The 23823-nt window shown below is 42.8% G+C and overlaps 2 protein-coding genes across 2 annotated transcripts in view; both read right to left on the bottom strand.

Annotated features, from left to right (window-relative positions):
• The window catches only part of LOC112432436 (protein NLRC3), a 3307575-nt gene that overhangs the window by 1529460 nt on the left and 1754292 nt on the right, over window positions 1-23823 (bottom strand). The window lies entirely within an intron of this gene.
• On the bottom strand, window positions 2300-22682 carry LOC143415754 (NLR family CARD domain-containing protein 3-like). Its single transcript, XM_076881175.1, has 4 exons — window positions 22329-22682; window positions 16163-17933; window positions 15910-16083; window positions 2300-2822 (listed from the first exon to the last, which is right to left on the bottom strand). The coding sequence occupies exons 1-4, from the start codon at window positions 22600-22602 to the stop codon at window positions 2762-2764; spliced, it is 2280 nt and encodes a 759-aa protein (XP_076737290.1). The 5' UTR covers window positions 22603-22682; the 3' UTR covers window positions 2300-2761.

A 23823-nucleotide genomic window follows, 5' to 3' on the forward strand; every position in this document is an offset into this window, starting at 1 on the left:
TGACACTCATGTTTGATCAGGATGGATGTCAGTGTGAGCTGTTTCTATCACATTTAACCTCACAATCAATTTGGTCTCATTTCTATACAAAACTTAACACAAGTATGAAAAAAGTGTTTTTGATTGTTTTGTTTTTTGAACCATGAAACTGTTTAACAACACAGTTTGATTCAAAGTCAAACTTGAGTCTGTCCATCGTTCGGTCAGACTGAGCAATGACAGCACACAGACGTAGACAACAGCTCTCTCAAACACCAAACTCAGGTCCTGTTGATGCTGATATACAGTGACACAGTTACATGGGTGATTCATCCTTTTAACTTTATCTTTAAACAGCTGCAGCTGTCACTGACAGCACATGTGGTACTTTAACCTTTGGACTGTTTTCATCAGTTAATTATGGAGTTACTACAAAGAGTGAAACTATAGGATGATCTGTCTGCTGTCACTGGGTGGTGCTGAGGTCTGAATCTGAGGACGGCTCCTGTAGTCACAACAAGAACACAATCATCACAAACTGAAATATAAATATGATGGAGTAGAGCTTGAATTAGCTCCAGAATTTAAATATCTTGGGGTCATTCTAGACCCAACATTATCCTTCAAGAGTCACATAAATAAAGTGTCCCAGGTACTTAAATTTAATAATCGAAATTTTAATCATATACGTAATAATTTAAATATGAATGTTGCAAAAACTTATTTTTACTCAATGATCATCTCTCATATGGACTATTGTTTGACGTCCTGGTCACTTGCTTGTCCAACAACACTTAAAACTATTGAAAACATTTATAAAAGAAGTTTAAAACTACTTGACAAAAAACCGACTTCCCACCACCACTGTCATGTGTTAAAAAACATAAATTACTGAACTTCAATAACTAGGTGAAACTTAAAAGAGTGAGTTTAATATATAAAGTCTTACACTCCCTTGCTCCACCACCACTAAAGCAGTTCATTAGGCATAAAGAAAGCTCAGACAGGACCACTCGAGCTACAATCCGAGGAGACTTGTTTATACCCCACAGACGGACAGCATTTGGGCAGAACGTCCTCTCTGTCCAGGGAGGCCATCTGTGGAACAGTCTTCCTCAACCCATTAGAGAATGCTCTACACTCAGTTTGTTTAAGGCAAAGGTTAAAAACTGGTTATGGACAAATCAAGTGTGCGATCATGTATGAATTATACAGTTTTAATGTTTTATTTGGGAACAGAATGGTGTGTGTGTGTAAGTTTGGTGACGGAGTTTTTATTATGAATGAATGATGAATTTTTATGAATTATTATGTCTATTTTTTATGCTTAAGGACAACAGATGGAAATTAGTCCTTGGCTATAATCTGGTATGTTTACATTCATGTAATTTTTTTTTTTTACATTTATGTTCATTAACATGCACTGTCCTAAATAAATAAATAAATAAATAAATAAATAAAGTTTATCTCTCAAATCTGAAATAAAGCTGATCCTTCTGTCCTCACACACTCGGGAGTGTTCTTCTCTTCTCTTACATTTTTTCAGTCCTACAGTTCTGCTGACAGCTGACATATGAGCTGTTTATTTAAAAAAAGCCTTATATACTAACAGATGTTCCTATATCATGTTCACCTTTGAGTTGTTGGAGCTTTATAAATGGACATCTGCAAAGATGTGATGATGGAGCAGGTTTCAGTGCTGCTGCATCCTGGTCACAACATACGGAGGTGGTATCAGCACTGGTATCAGCACTGGTATCAGCACTGGTATTGAAGAAGAAATATTAATGCTTCAAACTATTTGTCTTAAAGGATGGAAGCTGTACAGAGTTCTGCACATGTGTCTTTGTGAACATACCTCATTAACAATATTTCAGACAGTTTTTAACCTGAATATTTGCAACAAACTCAGTATAAAAAATACAGTCAGCGCTAAAAAATTAATCAGTCGAAAAATTAAAATTTTAACTTAAGCTGCCAAGAGGAAGTCGTTGGTTTCAGTAAATATCAGGCTTTGCTATTTGATCGGTTTTTACAGATTAATGAGGAGTTACTGAAGTGCCAGGTTTTTAAAGTAGGTGTTACTGTCTCTACACATGTGGAGACTGAAAACATGGTGCTGTTTAATAAGATATTTAATATTCAGCTCTGCACAGGAGCTGCAGCAGGGTGCAGCCTGTTGCCTTTACAGTATAATACTTGTAATAAAAGTACAGTAACGGTAATTAGTGACTGAGCAGCCCGGGGCGTTTCTCTTGATTTCTTTAGTCAGGGTAAATTCATTCACCTGCACAGGTTAGCTAAACAAACCCTGACGGCCGAGTGCTCATCTTAGCTAGCTAGGTCTCAGGACCGAGCTAAGGACGGTAGTTACGGAGTAGCTTACAAACACGTTTAACTTACCGAAAAAGTGCAGCGGGGCCTCGGGTCCTTCTGTCGGGTAGTCCAGTTTACTGAAGAACACCTCAGGCTGTCAGGTTAAAACACTCGGTCGTGTCTTCGTAGCGTAAACGCTGGCCGTCCTCTCAGAGCCTACCTCTATCTGCTATTCCCGAACAGAGATACGCAAGTTTCTCCGTGACTGCAGCTGCCAGTCAATTCAATTCAATTCAATTCAATTTTATTTATATAGCGCCAAATCACAACAAAAGTCGTCTCAAGGCGCTTCATAGATACAGAGAAAAACCCAACAATCATATGACCCCCTATGAGCAAGCACTTTGGCGACAGTGGGAAGGAAAAACTCCCTTTTAACAGGATGAAACCTCCGGCAGAACCAGGCTCAGGGAGGGGCGGCCATCTGCTGGTTGGGGTGAGAGAACGAAGACAGGATAAAAGACATGCTGTGGAAGAGAGACAGAGGTTAATAACAGATATGATTCAATGCAGAGAGGTCTGTTAACACATAGTGAGTGAGAAAGGTGACTGGAAAGGAAAAACTCAATGCATCATGGGAATCCCCCGGCAGCCTACATCTATTGCAGCATAACTAAGGGAGGATTCAGGGTCACCTGGTCCAGCCCTAACTATATGCTTTAGCAAAAAGGAAAGTTTGAAGCCTAATCTTAAAAGTAGAGATAGTGTCTGTCTCCCGAATCCAAACTGGAAGCTGGTTCCACAGAAGAGGGGCCTGAAAACTGAAGGCTCTCCCTCCCATTCTACTTTTAAATACTCTAGGAACAACAAGTAGGCTTGCAGAGCGAGAGCGAAGTGCTCTAATAGGGTGATATGGTACTACAAGGTCATTAAGATAAGATGTGGCCTGATTATTTAAGACCTTGTATGTGAGGAGCAGGATTTTGAATTCAATTCTGGATTTAACAGGAAGCCAATGAAGGGAAGCCAAAACAGGAGAAATCTGCTCTCTCTTTCTAGTCCCTGTCAGGACTCTTGCTGCAGCATTTTGGATTAGCTGAAGGCTTTTCAGCGAGTTTTTTGGACATCCTGATAATAATGAATTACAGTCGTCCAGCCTGGACGTAATAAATGCATGAACTAGTTTTTCAGCATCACTCTGAGTCAAAGCTGCTATGATGACGTTACACCCCATTTTAACATCACCGCTGTCGGAATTAGAATCAAACTTGGACATAAATCAGCGTGATGAGAACTATACCTCCAAAGGTCGGGTAGGCCAGAAGTAAACGGCTATGAAATGGGATGGTCTGGCCTTCAGATTAGCATCACCGCTGTCTCGGTGGAGTTTAATAAACTCAGCTGTCTGCTCCTTGCTATCTAAAATATAACAGGACACTGGAGTAAACTCTCGACCATCTCACACTTCTGCTTAATCAGTTTTCTGTTTGACGTTTATTCAGCTGTGTGAAAACCACCCGGGGGATTAATAAAGTGGCTTGCAAAAGTATTCGGTCCCCTTGAACTTTTCCCCATTTTGTCACATTACAGCCACAAACACGAATCATTTTTTATTGGACTTCCAGGTGAAAGACCAACACAAAATGGTGCACACGTGAGAAGTGGAACGAAAATCATACATCATTCCAAACATTTTGTACAAATAAATAACTGCAAAGTGGGGTGTGTGTAATTATTCAGCCCCTGAGTCAATACTTTGTAGAACCAGCTTTTGCTGCAGTTCCAGCTGCCAGTCTTTTAGGGTCTGTCTCTACCAGCTTTGCACATCTACAGACTGAAATCTTTGCCCATTCTTCTTTGCAAAACAGCTCCAGCTCAGTCAGATTAGATGGGCAGCGTTTGTGAACAGCAGTTTTCAGATCTTGCCACAGACTCCTGATTGGATTTAGATCTGGACTTTGACTGGGCCGTTCTAACACATGGATATGTTTTGTTTTAAACCATTCCATTGGTGCCCTGGCTTTATGTTTAGGGTCGTTGTCCTGCTGGAAGGTGAAGCTCCGCCCCAGTCTCAAGTCTTTTGCAGACTCCAAGAGGTTTTCTTCCAAGACTGCCCTGTATTTGGCTCCATCCATCTTCCCATCAACTCTGACCAGCTTCCCTGTCCCTGCTGAAGAGAAGCACCCCCAGAGCATGATGCTGCCACCACCATATTTGACAGTGGGGATGGTGTGTTCAGAGTGATGTGCAGTGTTAGTTTTCCACACAGAGCATTTTGAACAAAAAGTTCCATTTTGGTCTCATCTGACCAGAGCAGCTTCTTCCACATGTTTGCTGTGTCCCCTACATGGCTTGTGGCAAACTACAAACGGGACTTCTTATGGTTTTCTGTTAACAATGGCTTTCTTCTTGCCACTCTTCCATAAAGGCCAACTTTGTGCAGTGCACGACTAATAGTTGTCCTATGGACAGACTCCCCCACCTGAGCTGTAGATCTCTGCAGCTCATCCAGAGTCACCATGGGCCTCTTGGCTGCATTTCTGATCAGCGCTCTCCTTGTTCGGCCTGTGAGTTTAGGTGGACAGCCTTGTCTTGGTAGGTTTACAGTTGTTCCATACTTCTTCCATTTCTGAATGATGGCTTGAACAGTAGTGATGTGACGTTCTGTATCGAGGCTTCGAAGCGTGTGTCGAGTAATGGAGGGGGCGTTTCCGCGAAGCGCGTATCGAGGCTTGCTTCATTTATGGGAGGAGCTGAAAATGATGACGTCCGAAGCCTCGCTGTCCGGCTGTACCACGTGACTGGTTCAGGAAGCGGTTCAAACTTTGCCGCGAGCTATGACAGCGATATAAACCCCTCAGACCCCATTCAAAAGGTGGGCGTTTGATGGAGAGTTGCGGTTAGTGAGAGTTAGAGACAGTTTGGAAAAAAAAGAAATCGCCTACGACCTGCCACAGTGGAGAAACTGTTGTTTTTAAATATAAACCAATGATGTGTCCCCTAAACACTAATCACTAGGGGTGCAACGATATTCGTATCGATATTGAACCGTTCGATACAGTGCTTTCGGTTCGGTACGCATATGTATCGAACAATACAAAATTTGTAATTTATTTTATCAACTTTCCTTCTGACGATGCTGTCTGTGTTGAGCGCTCAGTGAATCTGCGTTCGACTACTCCGCCTAGGCTGTACTGTCCAGCGCAGATCCACTGAGCGCTCAACACAGACAGCATCATCAGAAGGAAGAGCGCAGGGCAAGCTAGCGAGACAGAAGTTAAGCACTCCTTGCAACTTGGACCTCGCCCACCCTCATTCAGATCTGGCATTTGGAATTATTTTGGTTTTCATGTGACGTATGACCCTGAAGGTAAGCGAGTCATGGACTAAAGTAAAACAGTATGTTGGATGTGCCACGCAATGCTCAATTACATGGGTGGGAGCTAGTGTGTTAGCGCAGTTAGCTCGTTAACGTGTTGGCCGTCTAGCCCCATGCACGGGGCGATCGGCGGTAGCTCGTTAACGGAGATTTGCCGTGTTGTGGCGTTAAGGTCATTTCAACAAGATTAACCTGAAAGCACTAGTGGGAACACAACGAATATGACTGCACATTTACACCGACATTATCCTAGTGCAAAGACAAAGATGAGTGATTCCTCAATCAGATACAGGGCTCGCAATATCGCTAGCCCGACGTCCCGGGGCTAGCGATTTTTTTCAGTCGGGCTACCAAAATCTATCTCTGCCCTGCCCGTCGGGCTATTGTAGGAAGGAAAAATATATGTCAATGCTTTTGCATTCTTTCGGAAATGTAGCTGGGTAATTATGTCATTGGCATCGGTGAGCCACTGTCAATATGTGACATATTGAAATCGCGTTTGAATTTGCGCTTGTTTTTTTGCTTTCACTTTGCAATCGTGCGAACTGTGTATAGAGAGCGACAGCACTGATTGGTGAGTGATGATAATTTGTGCACCAATTCCTCTGACATTGTCTTATTAATCGTTAGCTTACTATGCAAACATGACAAGTGAAATCTCCCGCAGCAAGCTTAAACATGTGAGAAGTTGATCGCGCAGAGAATCGCTGAGCGTTATGTGAGTGCGCGTGTAAAAGCAGCAGAATATATATTTTAGTTCTGCTGAGCCAAATAAGACAGGTCAGGGTGAAGAAGTGACAGCCAAAGAAAAGCTTACCACAAAACGGAGAAGTTATGACAAATCAGACTATAAGGTAAAAAGAAAGTGCAGCTTTATGGTTTCATGGACAAAAGAATTTCTGTGGCTGCAATATGACGAGCTAAATAACCAGGGGTGCACATAAGTGGTGCGCATTCTCTGTCAAAATAAAAAACACGCACAAGGGTTAGGGTTAAATTTAAAAACTGTACTTTTGAGTTAAAATATATATTTATAATTTTAATAAATGACAAATTAAAAAGGCATGAACATCATTTTTTTTGTATCGAAAAAATATCGAACCGTGACACCAAAGTATCGAACCGAACCGTGAATTTTGTGTATCGTTGCACCCCTACTAATCACTGTCCTTGCCTCAATGTTACAAAAGCACAACCACTGTCCACACCTCACCTCACAGTATATGATCATTTCCATTTTAGGCATTTCCAAATAATCATTTTCCATACTGCCAGCATAAATATACACAGTATAATGCCATCACTACAATATAGATGTTTTACACACTCCTTTTGTTGTTGACATTTACAGGCTGTGTGCAAAATGCCACACTCTTCAAATTCATGCCAACTAATATTTTTACGTCCAGTAGGTGTCCTGCTAGAGCAAATGAAGCTTCAAGAAGCTTCGCGTTGGGGTGAACCAATTGGATGAAAAGCTTCAGTGCTTCATGAGGCTTCATCTGCCCATCACTATTGAACAGTAGTGATGGGACGTTCTGTATCGAGGCTTCGAAGCGTGTGTCGAGTAATGGAGGGAGCGTTTCCGCGAAGCGCGTATCGAGGCTTGCTTCATTTATGGGAGGAGCTGAAAATGATGACGTCCGAAGCCTCGCTGTCCGGCTGTACCACGTGACTGGTTCAGGAAGCGGTTCAAACTTTGCCGCGAGCTATGACAGCGATATAAACCCCTCAGACCCCATTCAAAATGTGGGCGTTTGATGGAGAGTTGCGGTTAGTGAGAGTTAGAGACAGTTTGGAAAAAAAAGAAATCGCCTACGACCTGCCACAGTGGAGAAACTGTTGTTTTTAAATAAAAACCAATGATGTGTCCCCTAAACACTAATCACTAGGGGTGCAACGATATTCGTATCGATATTGAACCGTTCGATACAGTGCTTTCGGTTCGGTACGCATATGTATCGAACAATACAAAATTTGTAATTTATTTTATCAACTTTCCTTCTGACGATGCTGTCTGTGTTGAGCGCTCAGTGAATCTGCGTTCGCCTACTCCGCCTAGGCTGTACTGTCCAGCGCAGATCCACTGAGCGCTCAACACAGACAGCATCATCAGAAGGAAGAGCGCAGGGCAAGCTAGCGAGACAGAAGTTAAGCACTCCTTGCAACTTGGACCTCGCCCACCCTCATTCAGATCTGGCATTTGGAATTATTTTGGTTTTCATGTGACGTATGACCCTGAAGGTAAGCGAGTCATGGACTAAAGTAAAACAGTATGTTGGATGTGCCACGCAATGCTCAATTACATGGGTGGGAGCTAGTGTGTTAGCGCAGTTAGCTCGTTAACGTGTTGGCCGTCTAGCCCCATGCACGGGGCGATCGGCGGTAGCTCGTTAACGGAGATTTGCCGTGTTGTGGCGTTAAGGTCATTTCAACAAGATTAACCTGAAAGCACTAGTGGGAACACAACGAATATGACTGCACATTTACACCGACATTATCCTAGTGCAAAGACAAAGATGAGTGATTCCTCAATCAGATACAGGGCTCGCAATATCGCTAGCCCGACGTCCCGGGGCTAGCGATTTTTTTCAGTCGGGCTACCAAAATCTATCTCTGCCCTGCCCGTCGGGCTATTGTAGGAAGGAAAAATATATGTCAATGCTTTTGCATTCTTTCGGAAATGTAGCTGGGTAATTATGTCATTGGCATCGGTGAGCCACTGTCAATATGTGACATATTGAAATCGCGTTTGAATTTGCGCTTGTTTTTTTGCTTTCACTTTGCAATCGTGCGAACTGTGTATAGAGAGCGACAGCACTGATTGGTGAGTGATGATAATTTGTGCACCAATTCCTCTGACATTGTCTTATTAATCGTTAGCTTACTATGCAAACATGACAAGTGAAATCTCCCGCAGCTTAAACATGTGAGAAGTTGATCGCGCAGAGAATCGCTGAGCTTATGTGAGTGCGCGTGTAAAAGCAGCAGAATATATATTTTAGTTCTGCTGAGCCAAATAAGACAGGTCAGGGTGAAGAAGTGACAGCCAAAGAAAAGCTTACCACAAAACGGAGAAGTTATGACAAATCAGACTATAAGGTAAAAAGAAAGTGCAGCTTTATGGTTTCATGGACAAAAGAATTTCTGTGGCTGCAATATGACGAGCTAAATAACCACGGGTGCACATAAGTGGTCCGCATTCTCTGTCAAAATAAAAAACACGCACAAGGGTTAGGGTTAAATTTAAAAACTGTACTTTTGAGTTAAAATATATATTTATAATTTTAATAAATGACAAATTAAAAAGGCATGAACATTTTTTTTGTATCGAAAAAATATCGAACCGTGACACCAAAGTATCGAACCGAACCGAACCGTGAATTTTGTGTATCGTTGCACCCCTACTAATCACTGTCCTTGCCTCAATGTTACAAAAGCACAACCACTGTCCACACCTCACCTCACAGTATATGATCATTTCCATTTTAGGCATTTCCAAATAATCATTTTCCATACTGCCAGCATAAATATACACAGTATAATGCCATCACTACAATATAGATGTTTTACACACTCCTTTTGTTGTTGACATTTACAGGCTGTGTGCAAAATGCCACACTCTTCAAATTCATGCCAACTAATATTTTTACGTCCAGTAGGTGTCCTGCTAGAGCAAATGAAGCTTCAAGAAGCTTCGCGTTGGGGTGAACCAATTGGATGAAAAGCTTCAGTGCTTCATGAGGCTTCATCTGCCCATCACTATTGAACAGTGCTCCGTGGGATGTTCAAGGCTTGGGAAATCTTTTTGTAGCCTAAGCCTGCTTTAAATTTCTCAATAACTTTATCCCTGACCTGTCTGCTGTGTTCTTTGGACTTCATGGTGTTGTTGCTCTCAATATTCTCTTAGACAACCTCTGAGGCCGTCGCAGAGCAGCTGTATTTGTACTGACATTAGATTACACACAGGTGCACTCTATTTAGTCATTAGCACTCATCAGGCAACGTCTATGGGCAACTGACTGCACTCAGACCAAAGGGGGCTGAATAATTACACACACCCCACTTTGCAGTTATTTATTTGTAAAAAATGTTTGGAATCATGTATGATTTTCATTCCACTTCTCATGTGTACACCAGTTTGTGTTGGTCTTTCACGTGGAATTCCAATAAAATTGATTCATGTTTGTGGCTGTAACGTGACAAAATGTGGGAAAGTTCAAGGGGACCGAATACTTTTGCCACTGTAAAGGTTTATTTTGTCTAATCTAATCTAATAACTTTAATCTCAGCCAAACTGATTTACTCAGGAACAAATAAAACACTGAAAAAAGTCAAACAATAACATTTTTAGGTTGTCTAAGTCACTTATATATTACGTTTAACCTGAGTAGCGAAAGACCGCGGTGATCTGAACATGATGTGCCGGGAGTTTGCTGTTCTCGGCGGCTCTACTGACCCTCGAGCTCTCGGCTAGCTATCGAGCTGGTGGGTAACAGACGTCTCAGAAACGTCGGAGCACTTTTGCAAATATGCGATATCTTGATAAACTGAGCAGATATTTAAAGTTTACACAGCTACATTCTCACCTGAAAATATGTTAAAAGTTTATTTTGTGACCCAGAAAGAGTAATAAGAGTAATATTGAAAACTTAGTAGCGACCGCCATTGCCGGAAAGTGGAATTGGATGGGCCACGCTATGAATTCTGGGATATGGTGGGCCACGAAGGACACACCCGACCCATCCTTTAATTTTGGGGAAAAAGAGGACGCATTGGTCGGCTGCATTCAGAGGAGTCTATGAATTTGGACAGCCTTCATCGTGTCGCTGTGACGTAATCGGTCTACAAATGCGTCCTCAGGAGGATGCAGCCCATGAATTTGGACACCCCCTATGTTTACTACTGCATAGACACATTGAATTTCCAACACAAGGAAACGACTTTTTGGATAATGTTTTCACCACCAAGAGAGGAGATTACAAAGCCCCCCACCCACTTTGGTGCCTCTGATCACATCACTGTTATGCTAATGCCAGCATACAGGCCCCTGGTCAAAGTCACTAAACCAGTTCGTAAGCAGGTACGTGTGTGGCCAGAAGGACCTGCAATACTGCTTTTCCACCACAGACTGGGAGATCCTTAAACAGGCCGCCACACATGACAACACCACAGACCTGCAGGAATATACAGAAACTGTCATTGGCTACATCTCAAAAGGCATCGATGAGGTCATAGAGACCACTGTCCAGGCCAATCAGAAACCATGGCTCACAGGTGAGGTCTGCAGGCTCCTGAGGGTGAGAAATGCAGCCTTGAAATATTATCCAATATTATATTACATTATATTATATTATGTTACATTATATCCCCTTTCACATTAGAGCCACAACAGGACCCACTAGAACATGGGAACAAGTAAAAGTGAAATATAAGAATATTCTACAGAATGGTAATATTTATCACTTATATTGCTTTTCGTCTCTTGGAAAGAGACCCTGGAATAATCTGTTTGTTCATAACAGCAACCAAGAAAAGGGCAGAGCAAAAAAGACAGGTGGTGGTCCTGCACCCCCTCGTCAACAAGTTGGTTAAGTAAATAATATCCTCACGGGAAAATCGATATCTCTCTATGAGCACACTGTCGCGCTGAGCTAAAGGATCCTGTCTGTCCCGCAATATACGCTGGATTCTGAGGACTCTCCTTATCAATCTTGCACCTTCCGCAATGGGTGGCTCGCGTATACGGACAGCACATGGCTGCGACAGACTTCCCAAATCCACCTTCGCTTTTATAGCCGTGGTCTCTCATCTTGATTACACGAAATAATTTGCAATTACTACTCTGAAATATGAATTACATCTGTAATAATCACATACATGTAATAGAATGTTAATAGTACATTTCCCTTTTTTAGGAAATGACCTGTATGTATCTGTGTGAAATCAATAAACAAACAAAGGGTTGCCGATCAATGTTTCTACTATCGATGCGTAGCCCCTGTTAAGCCACCCAGTGATCTCACATTACTTCATCCAGCTATACTAATCGTCAACAACAGGTGTGTTCGGAGTACCGGAATAGCAAGCTCAAAGTTGGCGCGATGATTTGATCTTGGATGTAGTAAGCGAGGTACGAAGAACGGACCCCAGGTAAGAACATTGTTGAGGTTTAAATTTATAATCTTAAATACTTATATGCTGATTATATTGCTTTATAAGAAAGGCCCAAATCTGAGTACACTCTGTGCCGACAGGACTGACAGGAAATTACATGCTTTTGCAGGCGAAAAGTGAAACTAAGCAGAGTGTTTGGTCGAAACTTAAAGTGTGTGTGATGTCTATATAAATGACTAGGCTTGCTGTTTTGTGCTTCAGACCTGGGGTTGTGTGTTCAGGTCTCCATATCCGGATATGTAAAATAAAGATAATCTTTTAAAGTAAAAAGACCACTTTTGAGCCGTGTCTTTTTGGCCATAACGAATACCAAAAGAACCGGAATTTAATAACATTAAAACCAAACAATAAATGAGCAAAGTAGTGCATGATAAATATAGATGACAAATACAAAGTGCAATATAGAAACACTGGGTAAAAAGAAATGAACAATTAAAAAGGAGGATAAAAGATGTGAGCAGTAGTTAAACAGTAGAAATAAATATATAATAAACAAACAAAAATAGATAATAAATGAAAGCCAGGTCTGAAAGGTGAGTTTGGCTTTAAAAGCATGAAAACACACTGCTGTCTTCAGGAAGGCTGCTCCAGTAACTTTCTATGCTCGCTTTGAGGCTGCAGCTAAGGACTCCAACAATGCTAGTGCTAGCGGCGCTAACGGCTGTAGACAGGAAGATACTGCCAGCACCGGAAACGTGCTCGTCATCTCCGAGCATGAAGTAAGGAGAGCCTTCAAGAGAGTGAACACCAGGAAAGCAGCAGGACCAGACGGCATCCCAGGTCGTATCCTAAGAGACTGCGCATACCAGCTAGCTCCTGTGTTCACTGAGATATTCAACATCTCTTTATCTCAGTCGGTGATCCCCACATGCTTCAAAGAGTCCATCATTGTTCCTGTCCCGAAGAAACCCCACCCTGCTTCTCTCAATGACTATCGCCCTGTAGCCCTCACCTCAGTAGTGATGAAGTGTTTTGAACGCCTGGTCAGAGACTTCATCATTTCTTCACCACCAGACACACTGGACCCACTACAGTTCGCTTACCGTCCAAATCGTTCCACAGACGATGCCATCTCTCATCTCCTCCACACATCACTTACTCACTTGGACACTAGAAGGGGGAATTATGTTAAAATGCTCTTCATAGGGGGCAGGGATAGCTCAGTAGGTAAAGTGGGCACCCCATGATCGGAAGGTCGGCGGTTCGAATCCACTTAACGGCTACCCTGAGGTACCCCTGAGCAAGGTACCGTCCCTACACACTGCTCTCCGGGCGCCTGCTTAGTGGGCTGCCCACTGCTTCACTGAGTGAATGGGTCAAATGCAGAGAAAAACAAGTAATTTCCCCATGGGGATCAATAAAGTATCCATTATTATTATTATTATTATAGACTACAGCTCTGCATTTAACACCATAATTCCCTCCACACTCACCACCAAGCTGGAGCATCTGGGACTCAGCTCATCTATGTGTCAGTGGATCTCCAACTTCCTAACTGGCAGACCACAGGCAGTAAGGATGGGCCGACATGTCTCAGCCTCCACCACTCTCAGCACTGGAGCCCCCCAGGGGTGTGTTCTGAGCCCCCTGCTGTACTCTCTGTACACATATGACTGTGTGGCCACTACCAGCTCCACCACCATCATCAAGTTTGCTGACGACACCGTCGTGGTGGGCCTGATCTCTGATAACAACGAGACGGCCTACCTGAAGGAGATTAGGAATCTGGAGAACTGGTGCCAGAGGAACAACCTCCTTCTAAACATCAGTAAGACAAAGGAGCTGATAGTGGACTTCAGCACTAAGCAGGAGAGGAACTACCAGACCCCCGTCATCAACGAGTGCCCAGTGGAGAGAGTGGACAACTTCAAATACCTCGGAGTTCACATCACGCAGGACCTGTCATGGTCCTGTCACATCAACACCATGGTGAAAAAGGCCCAACAGCGTCTCTACCACCTCAGACGCTCGAGAGACTTCCTTTTTTTTTTTTTTTGTCCCGTTTGGATCTTTAGCCATCAGAATTGTTGTCTTAAGGCCAAGAAAGATGCCAAGCGGATTTATTTTACCAAGTGGATCATCATGGCCTTGCCATATTGGTCCATTTGATTGACCTTTATTATAATTATGAATTTATTTTATTTTCAGTTGCTACAAACGGGACAGACATGACTGTGGGATAGGACAGGGAGAAAGAATGAAAGAAAGAGAGGGAGAGAAAAAAAGAAAACCAAAGGGGAGAAGAGACGGTGAGAAGGGGGGGAAGAGAGAAAAAAACAAACAAACAAAAAAAACAAAACTCCTGGGTCACCTGTATGGAGAAAAAAAAACAGAGGAGAAAGCAAACAACAAAGAGCAACATAATAAGAAAAAAAAAGCACCATCACAATAAACTAGCTAGCAGTAGATATCGATAGTTACTAAATAATAAACGATATTGTGCAGCACGCAAGATAGACAGCGCACAGTGTGCTTTGAGGCAGCAGCCAAGAAAGCTGTAGTCCGCGTCTATGAATACCCATGTGTACACCTGTGTGCATACCTGTGTGGATCAGCATGCTTGCATTCCAAAGGTTTCTCCATGTAATGATCTGCTAGGGAGTGTGGGGGAGCCACAGCCCTGTCCTCTATGGTATCAAGCAGGTATGGAGGAGATCAAAACTCCAGACATCCAGAGGCCCCCAGAACACAAGAGACCAAGGAAGACCCACAGAGGGGCAGCCGCGCCACTGTCCCAGTAAGAGCTAAGGAGAGTCCCAGATGAGGGCTCATTCAGCAGCCGCGGAGCAGAAGCCAGGGGGAGTTACAGTGACGCGCCCGTGAGCTCCGCCGGCAGCCAGCTGTGCCTGAGTGACCGAGCCCCAGGCCGAGAGGCCGGGGGCACCCCACCTCCGAAGTGGCCCGAGCGAGCCGCCAAGGAGTGAGCCGCTTGAGAGACTTCCAACTGCCCTCCAAGGTGCTCAGGAACTTTTACTCGTGCACCATAGAGAGCATCCTGACGGGAAACATCTTAACCTGGTTCGGGAACAGCACCATGCAGGACAGACGAGCTCTACAGAGGGTTGTGCGATCAGCTGAGCGCACCATCCGCTCCGAGCTCCCTGACCTGCACTCAATCTACAGCAGGCGGTGCTGGACCAAGGCCAGGAAGATCGTGAAGGACCTCAGCCATCCCAACAACAGACTGTTCTCTCTGTTGAGGTCAGGAAAGCGATTCCGCTCCCTGAAGACCAACACAGAGAGACTGAGGAGGAGCTTCTTCCCGCAGGCGATACGGTCTCTCAATCACAATCACACCACCACACAGTACTGACCCACACATACAGTTCTTACACACACACTGGACTTTCTGGACATTGTTTTCACTTCATCACTTAAATCACTTTAAGCATATTTGCACTGCACAAGACATAATGTGGATTGCACAACACTGGACACTATATTCTTCATTTCAAGCTAATACTTGTACAGCTGCTGTTATTGTGTATATATTTATTTATATTTCTTCATACATTCTTATATAGTTCTATATTGTGTATTTTGTTGTACAGTTGTTTTATTTTCAACTTTAATTTATGTATTTTATCTTATTCTTTCCCAGTTAAATTTACCCTTCATTCTAATTTGTGTTGTACAGTTATTTCATTTTTAACCTTAATTTATATTTTATTCCTTCCTAGTTAAATTTACCCTTTTTAATTTTTCATATTTATTTCCTATCTTATTCATAGCCTTTTCCTTTTTTGTTTTCTTTAGGTCACGAGCAGTTGTCCAAGCATTTCACTACATATCGTACTGTGTATGACTGTGTACGTGACAAATAAAATTTGAATTTGAATTTGAATTTGAATTTGAAAGTCATCTACATGTGGGTTTAGTTCTGACTTTAGGGACAAGTAAAAAAAAAAAAATAATAAAAACATCTGTCCAGACAACCTGACAGTCAAAAATATAAACTCAGGAACTTAAAAGGAAAATTGTGCTGACTTTGAACGTCCGCATCAAGATAAACTTACAGATTTAAGAGTCAAAAAGTGTCAAAAAGTCTGTATCCTTACCTGAGAGTTTCAAGTTTACAGTCAGGACTCTTTAGTCCAACACACAGCAAATCCAATTCTGAATCCTGCAGTTTGTTCGAGCTCAGGTCCAGCTCTCTCAGATGATTGGATGGGGAGCTGAGAATTTCAGACAAAGCTTCAAAGCTTCTTTTTGAGAGTGCACAACGACTCAGCCTGAGGAAGAATAACAATGGAGACATATTCTTTTATTCATCTAGCATTATTAAACATATTTGTTCATAGATTCACTTACAGCACTTTCTTGGATGCTTTGACCACTGGCAGCAGCTTCAAAAATGCCTTCTCTGAACGGGAGTATTTCTTCAGGTCGAACTCATCCAGATCTGATGACAGTAAGATGAAGACCAGAGCCGACCACTGAGCAGGAGACAGTTGATCTGTGGAGAGACGTCCTGATCTCAGGGACTGTTGGATCTCCTCCACTAGAGAACGATCATCCAGTTCATTCAGACAGTGGAACAGGTTGATGCTTTTCTCTGCAGACAGTTTCCCACTGAGCTTCTTCTTGATGTAGTGAACTGTTTCCTGATTGGTCTGTGAGCTACTTCCTGTCTGTGTCAGCATGCATAGGAGATCCTGATTGGTCTGCAGTGAAAGACCCAGGAGGAAGCGGAGGAACAAGTCCAGGTGTCCATTTGGACTCTCTAAGGCTTTGTCCACAGCACTCTGGTAGAAGTCTTTTACAGTAAGTGTTTTCTGGAAGATTTTAAAGCGAGGAGATTGTTTCTTAAGCAGGTTGACTCCAGAGTTGATGAAGGTCAGATAGACATGAAGAGCAGCAAAGAACTCCTGAATGCTCAGATGGACGAAACAGTAAACGACACCGGTGAACATGTGACACTCATCAGCTTTAAAGATCTGTGTGAACACTCCTGAGTACACTGAGGCTGCTCTGATATCGATGCCACACTCTGTCAGGTCTGATTTATAGAAGATCAGGTTTCCTTTCTGCAGCTGATCAAAGGCCAGTTTTCCCAGAGACTCAATGATCTTCCTGCATGACTCTGTCTCAGCTCCTCCATCATACTTGATGTCCTTCGTTTTTAGGTGAAATAGCACAAGGCGTAGGTAGAGCTCTGTGAGAGTCTTAGGCAGATCTTGACTCTCTTTGTTCTTCATGACAAACTCCAGAACTGTAGCAGTGATCCAGCAGAAGACTGGGATGTGGCACATGATGTGGAGGCTTCGTGATGTCTTGATGTGGGAGATGATGCTGCTGGCCTGCTCCGAATCTCCGAATCTCTTCCTGAAGTACTCCTCCTTCTGTGGGTCAGTGAACCCTCTGACTTCTGTCACCATGTCAACAATGTCACAAAGGATCTTATTGGCTGCTGCAGGTCGTGTGGTTATCCAGAGGCGAGCAGAGGGAAGCAGTTTCCCCCTGATGAGGTTTATCAGCAGCACATCCACTGAGGTGGACTTTCTAGGGTCAGTCAGGATTGCAGTTTTGTGGAAGTCCAGAGGAGGTCGACACTCATCCAGACCATCAAAGATGAACACAACCTGGAAGTCTTCAAAGATGTAGATTCCTGCTTCTTTGGTTTCAGTAAAGATGTGATGAACAAGTTCCACCAAGCTGAACTTTTCCTCTTTCAGCAGATTCAGCTCTCTGAAAGTGAATGGAAACATGAACTGGATGTCCTGGTTGGCTTTGTCTTCAGCCCAGTCCAGGGTGAACTTCTGTGTTAGGACTGTTTTCCCAATGCCAGCCACTCCCATTGTCAGCACTGTTCTGATTGGTTTATCTCTTCCAGGTGGGAGTTTAAAGATGTCTTCTTGTCTGATGGTTGTTTCTGGTCTGTCTGGTTTCCTGGATGCTGTTTCAATCTGTCTGACCTCATGTTCATCATTGACCTCTGCAGTCCCTCCCCCTGTGATATAGAGCTCTGTGTAGATCTGACTCAGGAGGGTCGGGTTTTCTGTTGTAGAAATCCCCTCGAGCACACACTGGAACTTCTGCTTCAGGTCTGACTTGAGTTTGAGCTGACACTCAGTGAGAATCTCTGCATGAATAAACAGCAAATGACACAAATGAGAAAACTGCATTCTGGTTACTGTGGTTATGTGTTCAGTTCACTGGACTCTTGGTGTCATGATCCGGGTGAGTCTGAGTAACTTTCCACAGCATCAGCTCTCCTCCCCTGGGTGGAGCCCTCCTCACTCCTCCCTGCTCCTCACCTGTTGCCAATTACTCCGGCAGTATCTATGAGCAGCACTCACAATGAACCTTCTCCAGATTGTCTGCTTACCACAGTCAGTTCTCTGCCTCACATTTTGTCTTGTGCTCCTCAGCTTGTTTCGCGTAACCCTCTTTTCCTGTTTCCTAGTCGGCACCTGGATACATCTTCCAACTCTCGCCATAAGTCACGCCTCAGGATTCTGGCCTGCCACTGCTGGGAAAACTCACTCTTGCAAACTGCCATCCTCAGCTGCCTGCCTCCATGTGCACCCACATCTCACTCTGTACCCAGATTTAATTCATCTCCTCCTCCAGCTGATCTCCACCTGCAGCCACGTAACACCTCTTAGTTTTTAAATCTTGGACTCATTCACTACACTGTGGACCACTCTGATTATTATCTCCTTTGTTCCAGTGATCCTGGATAGTTTCTATTCGCCCGATTCTGCCCCTGTTGTTCCTTTGACCTGCCTCAGCTTATGTTCTGGCCTCAGCTCTGCACTTCTCATAATACCTCGCTTGCTGTTGAATTTAGCCGTGATTCAGCTTTCTCTGTCAAGAAATCTAGTAAAATACATTTCTGTTAAAAGTCACTCAGCCTCCGTTTTTTGGTTCTGTGCTTGACTCCATTCCTTTTCATGAGCCATTGAGCCCTGACACTTGGGTTATAACTGAGGGCAGGTTTTATAGAGACACATTTGATTTAATTGTGTTTATTTATACAGCACCAAATCAATACTAGCAACATTTCACATATTACATAAACAACACTATGGAGCCAGTAATGAATAAATATGTAGAATAAATGAAAGAATTTCAAGTATAAAAGTTTTTTTTTATTAATTCCTCCAAATAACAACAACAGTCACCCCAATGTGCTTTATATTGTAAGGTAAAGAACCTACAATAATACAACAGAAAAAACCCCAACTATCTTTTTGGGTCCTGAAAACTGAAGGCTCTGCCTCCCATTCTACTTTTAAATACTCTGTGAACAACAAGTAGGCCTGCAGAGCGAGAGCGAAGTGCTCTAATAGGGGGATATGGTACTACAAGGTCATTAAGATAAGATGGGGCCTGATTATTTAAGACCTTGTATGTGAGGAGCAGGATTTTGAATTCAATTCTGGATTTAACAGGAAGTCGATACAGGAGAAATCTGCTCTCTCTTTCTAGTCCCTGTCAGGACTCTTGCTGCAGCATTTTGGATTAACTGAAGCCTTTTCAGCGAGTTTTTAGGACTTGCTGATAATAATGAATTACAGTCGTCCAGCCTTGACGTAATAAATGCATAAACTTGTCACGGCTGGGGCAGCAGTCGTGCGGTGGAGTTAAATGAGGACCCAAGTTGCAGACAGTGGTGGAGATGCGAGTGAGGTTTTATTTACAGTGAACAAACCAAGGTGAGGGCAGAACTAAACATAAACCTAAACTGGAAAAACTACAGTGGCTTGCAAAAGTATTCGGCCCCCTTGAACTTTTCCACATTTTGTCACATTACAGCCACAAACATGAATCAATGTTAGTGGAATTCCAGGTGAAAGACCAACACAAAGTGGTGCACACGTGAGAAGTGGAACGAAAATCATACATCATTCCAAACATTTTGTACAAATAAATAACTGCAAAGTGGGGTGTGCGTAATTATTCAGCCCCCTGAGTCAATACTTTGTAGAACCAGCTTTTGCTGCAGTTCCAGCTGCCAGTCTTTTAGGGTCTGTCTCTACCAGCTTTGCACATCTACAGACTGAAATCTTTGCCCATTCTTCTTTGCAAAACAGCTCCAGCTCAGGCAGATTAGATGGGCAGCGTTTGTGAACAGCAGTTTTCAGATCTTGCCACAGATTCTGGATTGGATTTAGATCTGGACTTTGACTGGGCCGTTCTAACACATGGACATGTTTTGTTTTAAACCATTCCATTGTTGCCCTGGCTTTATGTTCAGGGTCGTTGTCCTGCTGGAAGGGGAACCTCCGCCCCAGTCTCAAGTCTTTTGCAGACTCCAAGAGGTTTTCTTCCAAGATTGCCCTGTATTTGGCTCCATCCATCTTCCCATCAACTCTGACCAGCTTCCCTGTCCCTGCTGAAGAGAAGCACCCCCAGAGCATGATGCTGCCACCACCATATTTGACAGTGGGGATGGTGTGTTCAGAGTCATGTGCAGTGTTAGTTTTCCACCACACATTTTGAACAATAAGTTCCATTTTGGTCTCATCTGACCTGAGCACCTTCTTCCACATGTTTGCTGTGTCCCCCACATGGCTTGTGGCAAACTGCAAATGGGACTTCTTATGGTTTTCTGTTAACAATGGCTTTCTTCTTGCCACTCTTCCATAAAGGCCAACTTTGTGCAGTGCACGACTAATAATTCCCCCACCTGAGCTGTAGATCTCTGCAGCTCGTCCAGAGTCACCATGGGCCTCTTGGCTGCATTTCTGATCAGCGCTCTCCTTGTTCGGCCTTGTTCGATTACACACAGGTGCACTCTATTTAGTCATTAGCACTCATCAGGCAACGTCTATGTGCAACTGACTGCACTCAAACCAAAGGGGGCTGAATAATTACGCACACCCCACTTTGCAGTTATTTATTTGTAAAAAATGTTTGGAGTCATGTATGATTCTCATTCCACTTCTCACGTGTACACCGCTTTGTGTTGGTCTTTCACCTGGAATTCAAATAAAACTGATTCATGTTTGTGGCTGTAATGTGACAAAATGTGGAAACGTTCAAGGGGGCCGAATACTTTTGCAAGCCACTGTGACAGACAAACCTGAAAACATAAGGACAGCGGGGAATACACAGAGATGACACAAAGAAGGCTGGATAGAGAGACGAGTAGTAACACTGATTAACACAGTAATGCAGACGACACAACGAGGAACACAGGCAGACACATACTATAAATACACACAAGGTAATGAGGGAATGACACACAGGAGGGGAGCACAGCTGATCCTAATTCACAAGACGAGACACAAACCTTCAAAGTAAAACAGGAAACAGACTGTTTTACAACACAAACTCGGGGACACGAACAGAACACAGAGGAAAGACACAGGTAGAGATCAACCTAAGAACTAATACAAAATTAGAATTAACACAAAGTACACAAGGTGATACCAAAAATGAAACAAAACGCTGAACGACCCAGGACCATGACAGAACTAGTTTTTCAGCGTCACTCTGAGACAGGATATTTCTAACTTTAGAGATGTTGCACAAATGGAAGAAAGCAGTCTTGCATATTTGTTTAATATGTGCGTTGAAGGACATGTCCTGGTCAAAAATGACTCCAAGGTTCCTCACAGTGTTACTGGAGGCCAAGGTAATGCCATCCAGAGTAAGAATCTGCTTAGATACCATATTTCTAAGATTTTCAGGGCCGAGTACAATAACCTCAGTTTGATCTGAATTAAGAAGCAGAAAGTTAGCGGCCATCCAGGTCTTTATGTCTTTAAGACGTTCCTGCAGTTTAACTAATTGGTGTGTGTTATCTGACTTCATGGACAGATGGAGCTGGGTATCATCTGCATAGCAGTGTAAATGTATGCTATGTCTTCTAATGATGCTGCCTAAGGGAAGCTTGGTAACGGGAGCGTTGCCAGCAGAAGGCTGAAGTGGAATCTCCCAGAAAGCTGCAGAAGAAAAAACATGAGCTGAAATGGTGGATTTCAGTCAAATAAGGAGAACTGTGGCTTTCCTCCAACCTTTGACCAATCACCTTAGTGTCCTGTTTATAAACCATAATAAAAAGCATTTACTGTCTGGGCATTTTTTTGTTTGGGTCTCCAAACAGCAGAAAGAAATGGCAGCCATTTTTTTAACTTTACCTTCAACTGGTAAATAGATTTAAGAAAAAGCACTTTGATCATATTTGTGACGTGTCCCAAACTGTTGTTGTCGCCTCATTTATGTTGATAAAACAGCTCTAAAACCAATCTGACAATATAAATCTGTAAAATGGGCAGAAAACCTGCTGCTGGTCCCATTTTAATCAAACCAACCCAAAGAGCAGATATTCATGTGTGTACACAGGAGGTTATTTGTGCAGATGCATAAAACACATAAACTGTTGGCTTTCTGCAGTCTCTCACTCCTGAAAGTGTTGGCAAGTGTTTTGGATTTATTATTTATATGGATTTTAATGGCACCTGTGTAATGTTAACTAAGGTTTTTATTGTTTATGTATTTTTTGTTTAGTCATTCCCTGACTTACCTGTGGGTTCTGGGATGGTTTTATTTAAATTCTCCAACAGATCATTCCTGTTTATCCTCCCCAAAAGATTTTTAGTGACTTCAAAAGTGTTGATAGAGTAGGTATCAAACATCAGATCCACTATGTCCGTCCTCTCTGCATTCTCCAGTTTACTCACTGGGATTGCTGGTAAACCTTCTACAGACCCGTTCTTCAGATGCCACTTGAATTTTTCAAAGTCATCACGTCCCAAATCCTCCAAAGTCCCCAGAAGGATTTCTTTAGGTGTCGTCATCTTTTACCCTGTAAGGACCCGATAAACAAAGACTGTAACAACAGCTGGAGAGGTAATTGTCTGATTTATCAGAATTTAACTTGATTCTAACAGCAGTTCATCACAATAAATTTCTAAGGCTCAGAATGCAACAAAATTGCACATGAAGAAGCACATAGAGAAGTATCCAAGTAACACTTTGCTACAATAGAAAACAAACTATTATAAATAAAGAAAATATATAAACTAAATATATACACTACCCGTCAAACGTTTTAGAACAGCCCAATTTTTCCAGTGTTTTTGTCACGGTTTGCGAGCCGTGTGTAAATTATCAAAGGACCCTTTATGCAGGCAGCTCAGATGCAAGTGAGTTTATTCATCACATGGTGATACAAACAGAAATGGCAAAGGTGAGCATGGAAACTAAGCAAAAACCTAAAAACTAATAGTACACGAATATGAAGAAGTACACGAAGGGAAGACGAAAACACGGAACACAAGGGGTGGGAGCAAAGCACCACAACACATCACTATATAGACAGTTACACAGAGGGAGACACAGAAGGCAACAACACAGGGCGGAACAAATGGACAGAGAAGACTAAACACAGAACAGAGTGCACAGAGAAACAAGGGGGGCAGGGAATCAAAACCTAGGAAGCATAGAATAACTCACAAACGAAACTGACATAACACAAAAATCACAAAGAACTGAAACCACTAGATCAGGAGACCCAGGACCCTGACAGATACGCAGACAAACCAGCAACTAACAGAGGCAAACACAAGGCTTAAATACACAGAGGGATAACGAGGGAATGAGACACAGAAGGAGGACACAGCTGGGAGTGATTGACAAGACGAGACAGAGGAAACGCAAACTAAACACACTGACATGAGACACGGACCTTCACAACAAAGCAGGAAATACAAAGACTGAACTTAGAGGTACAACAAAACACAGAACCAAAACGTAAGAATAAACAAAGACACATCATGAAATCAAAGATTAACAATACAAAACAGAAAACACTGAGTCACAGACCCAGGATCGTGACAGTTTTATTGAAAATATCCTTTTTATTTCTCATTGCACTCTGAAATGAAAGCATAGTACAAATAAGCAGTTGGAGTTAAAAATAAATCATGAAACACATTTATAGACCAAAGTTTATTCTAAACGTTTGACTGAACACACCCGTGGCTTCTGTCTACAATAGAAATCAAATATTCTCCCAT

Source organism: Maylandia zebra, unplaced genomic scaffold, assembly GCF_041146795.1.
Source record: "Maylandia zebra isolate NMK-2024a unplaced genomic scaffold, Mzebra_GT3a scaffold03, whole genome shotgun sequence".
In the NCBI taxonomy this organism is placed as follows: Eukaryota; Metazoa; Chordata; class Actinopteri; order Cichliformes; family Cichlidae; genus Maylandia; species Maylandia zebra.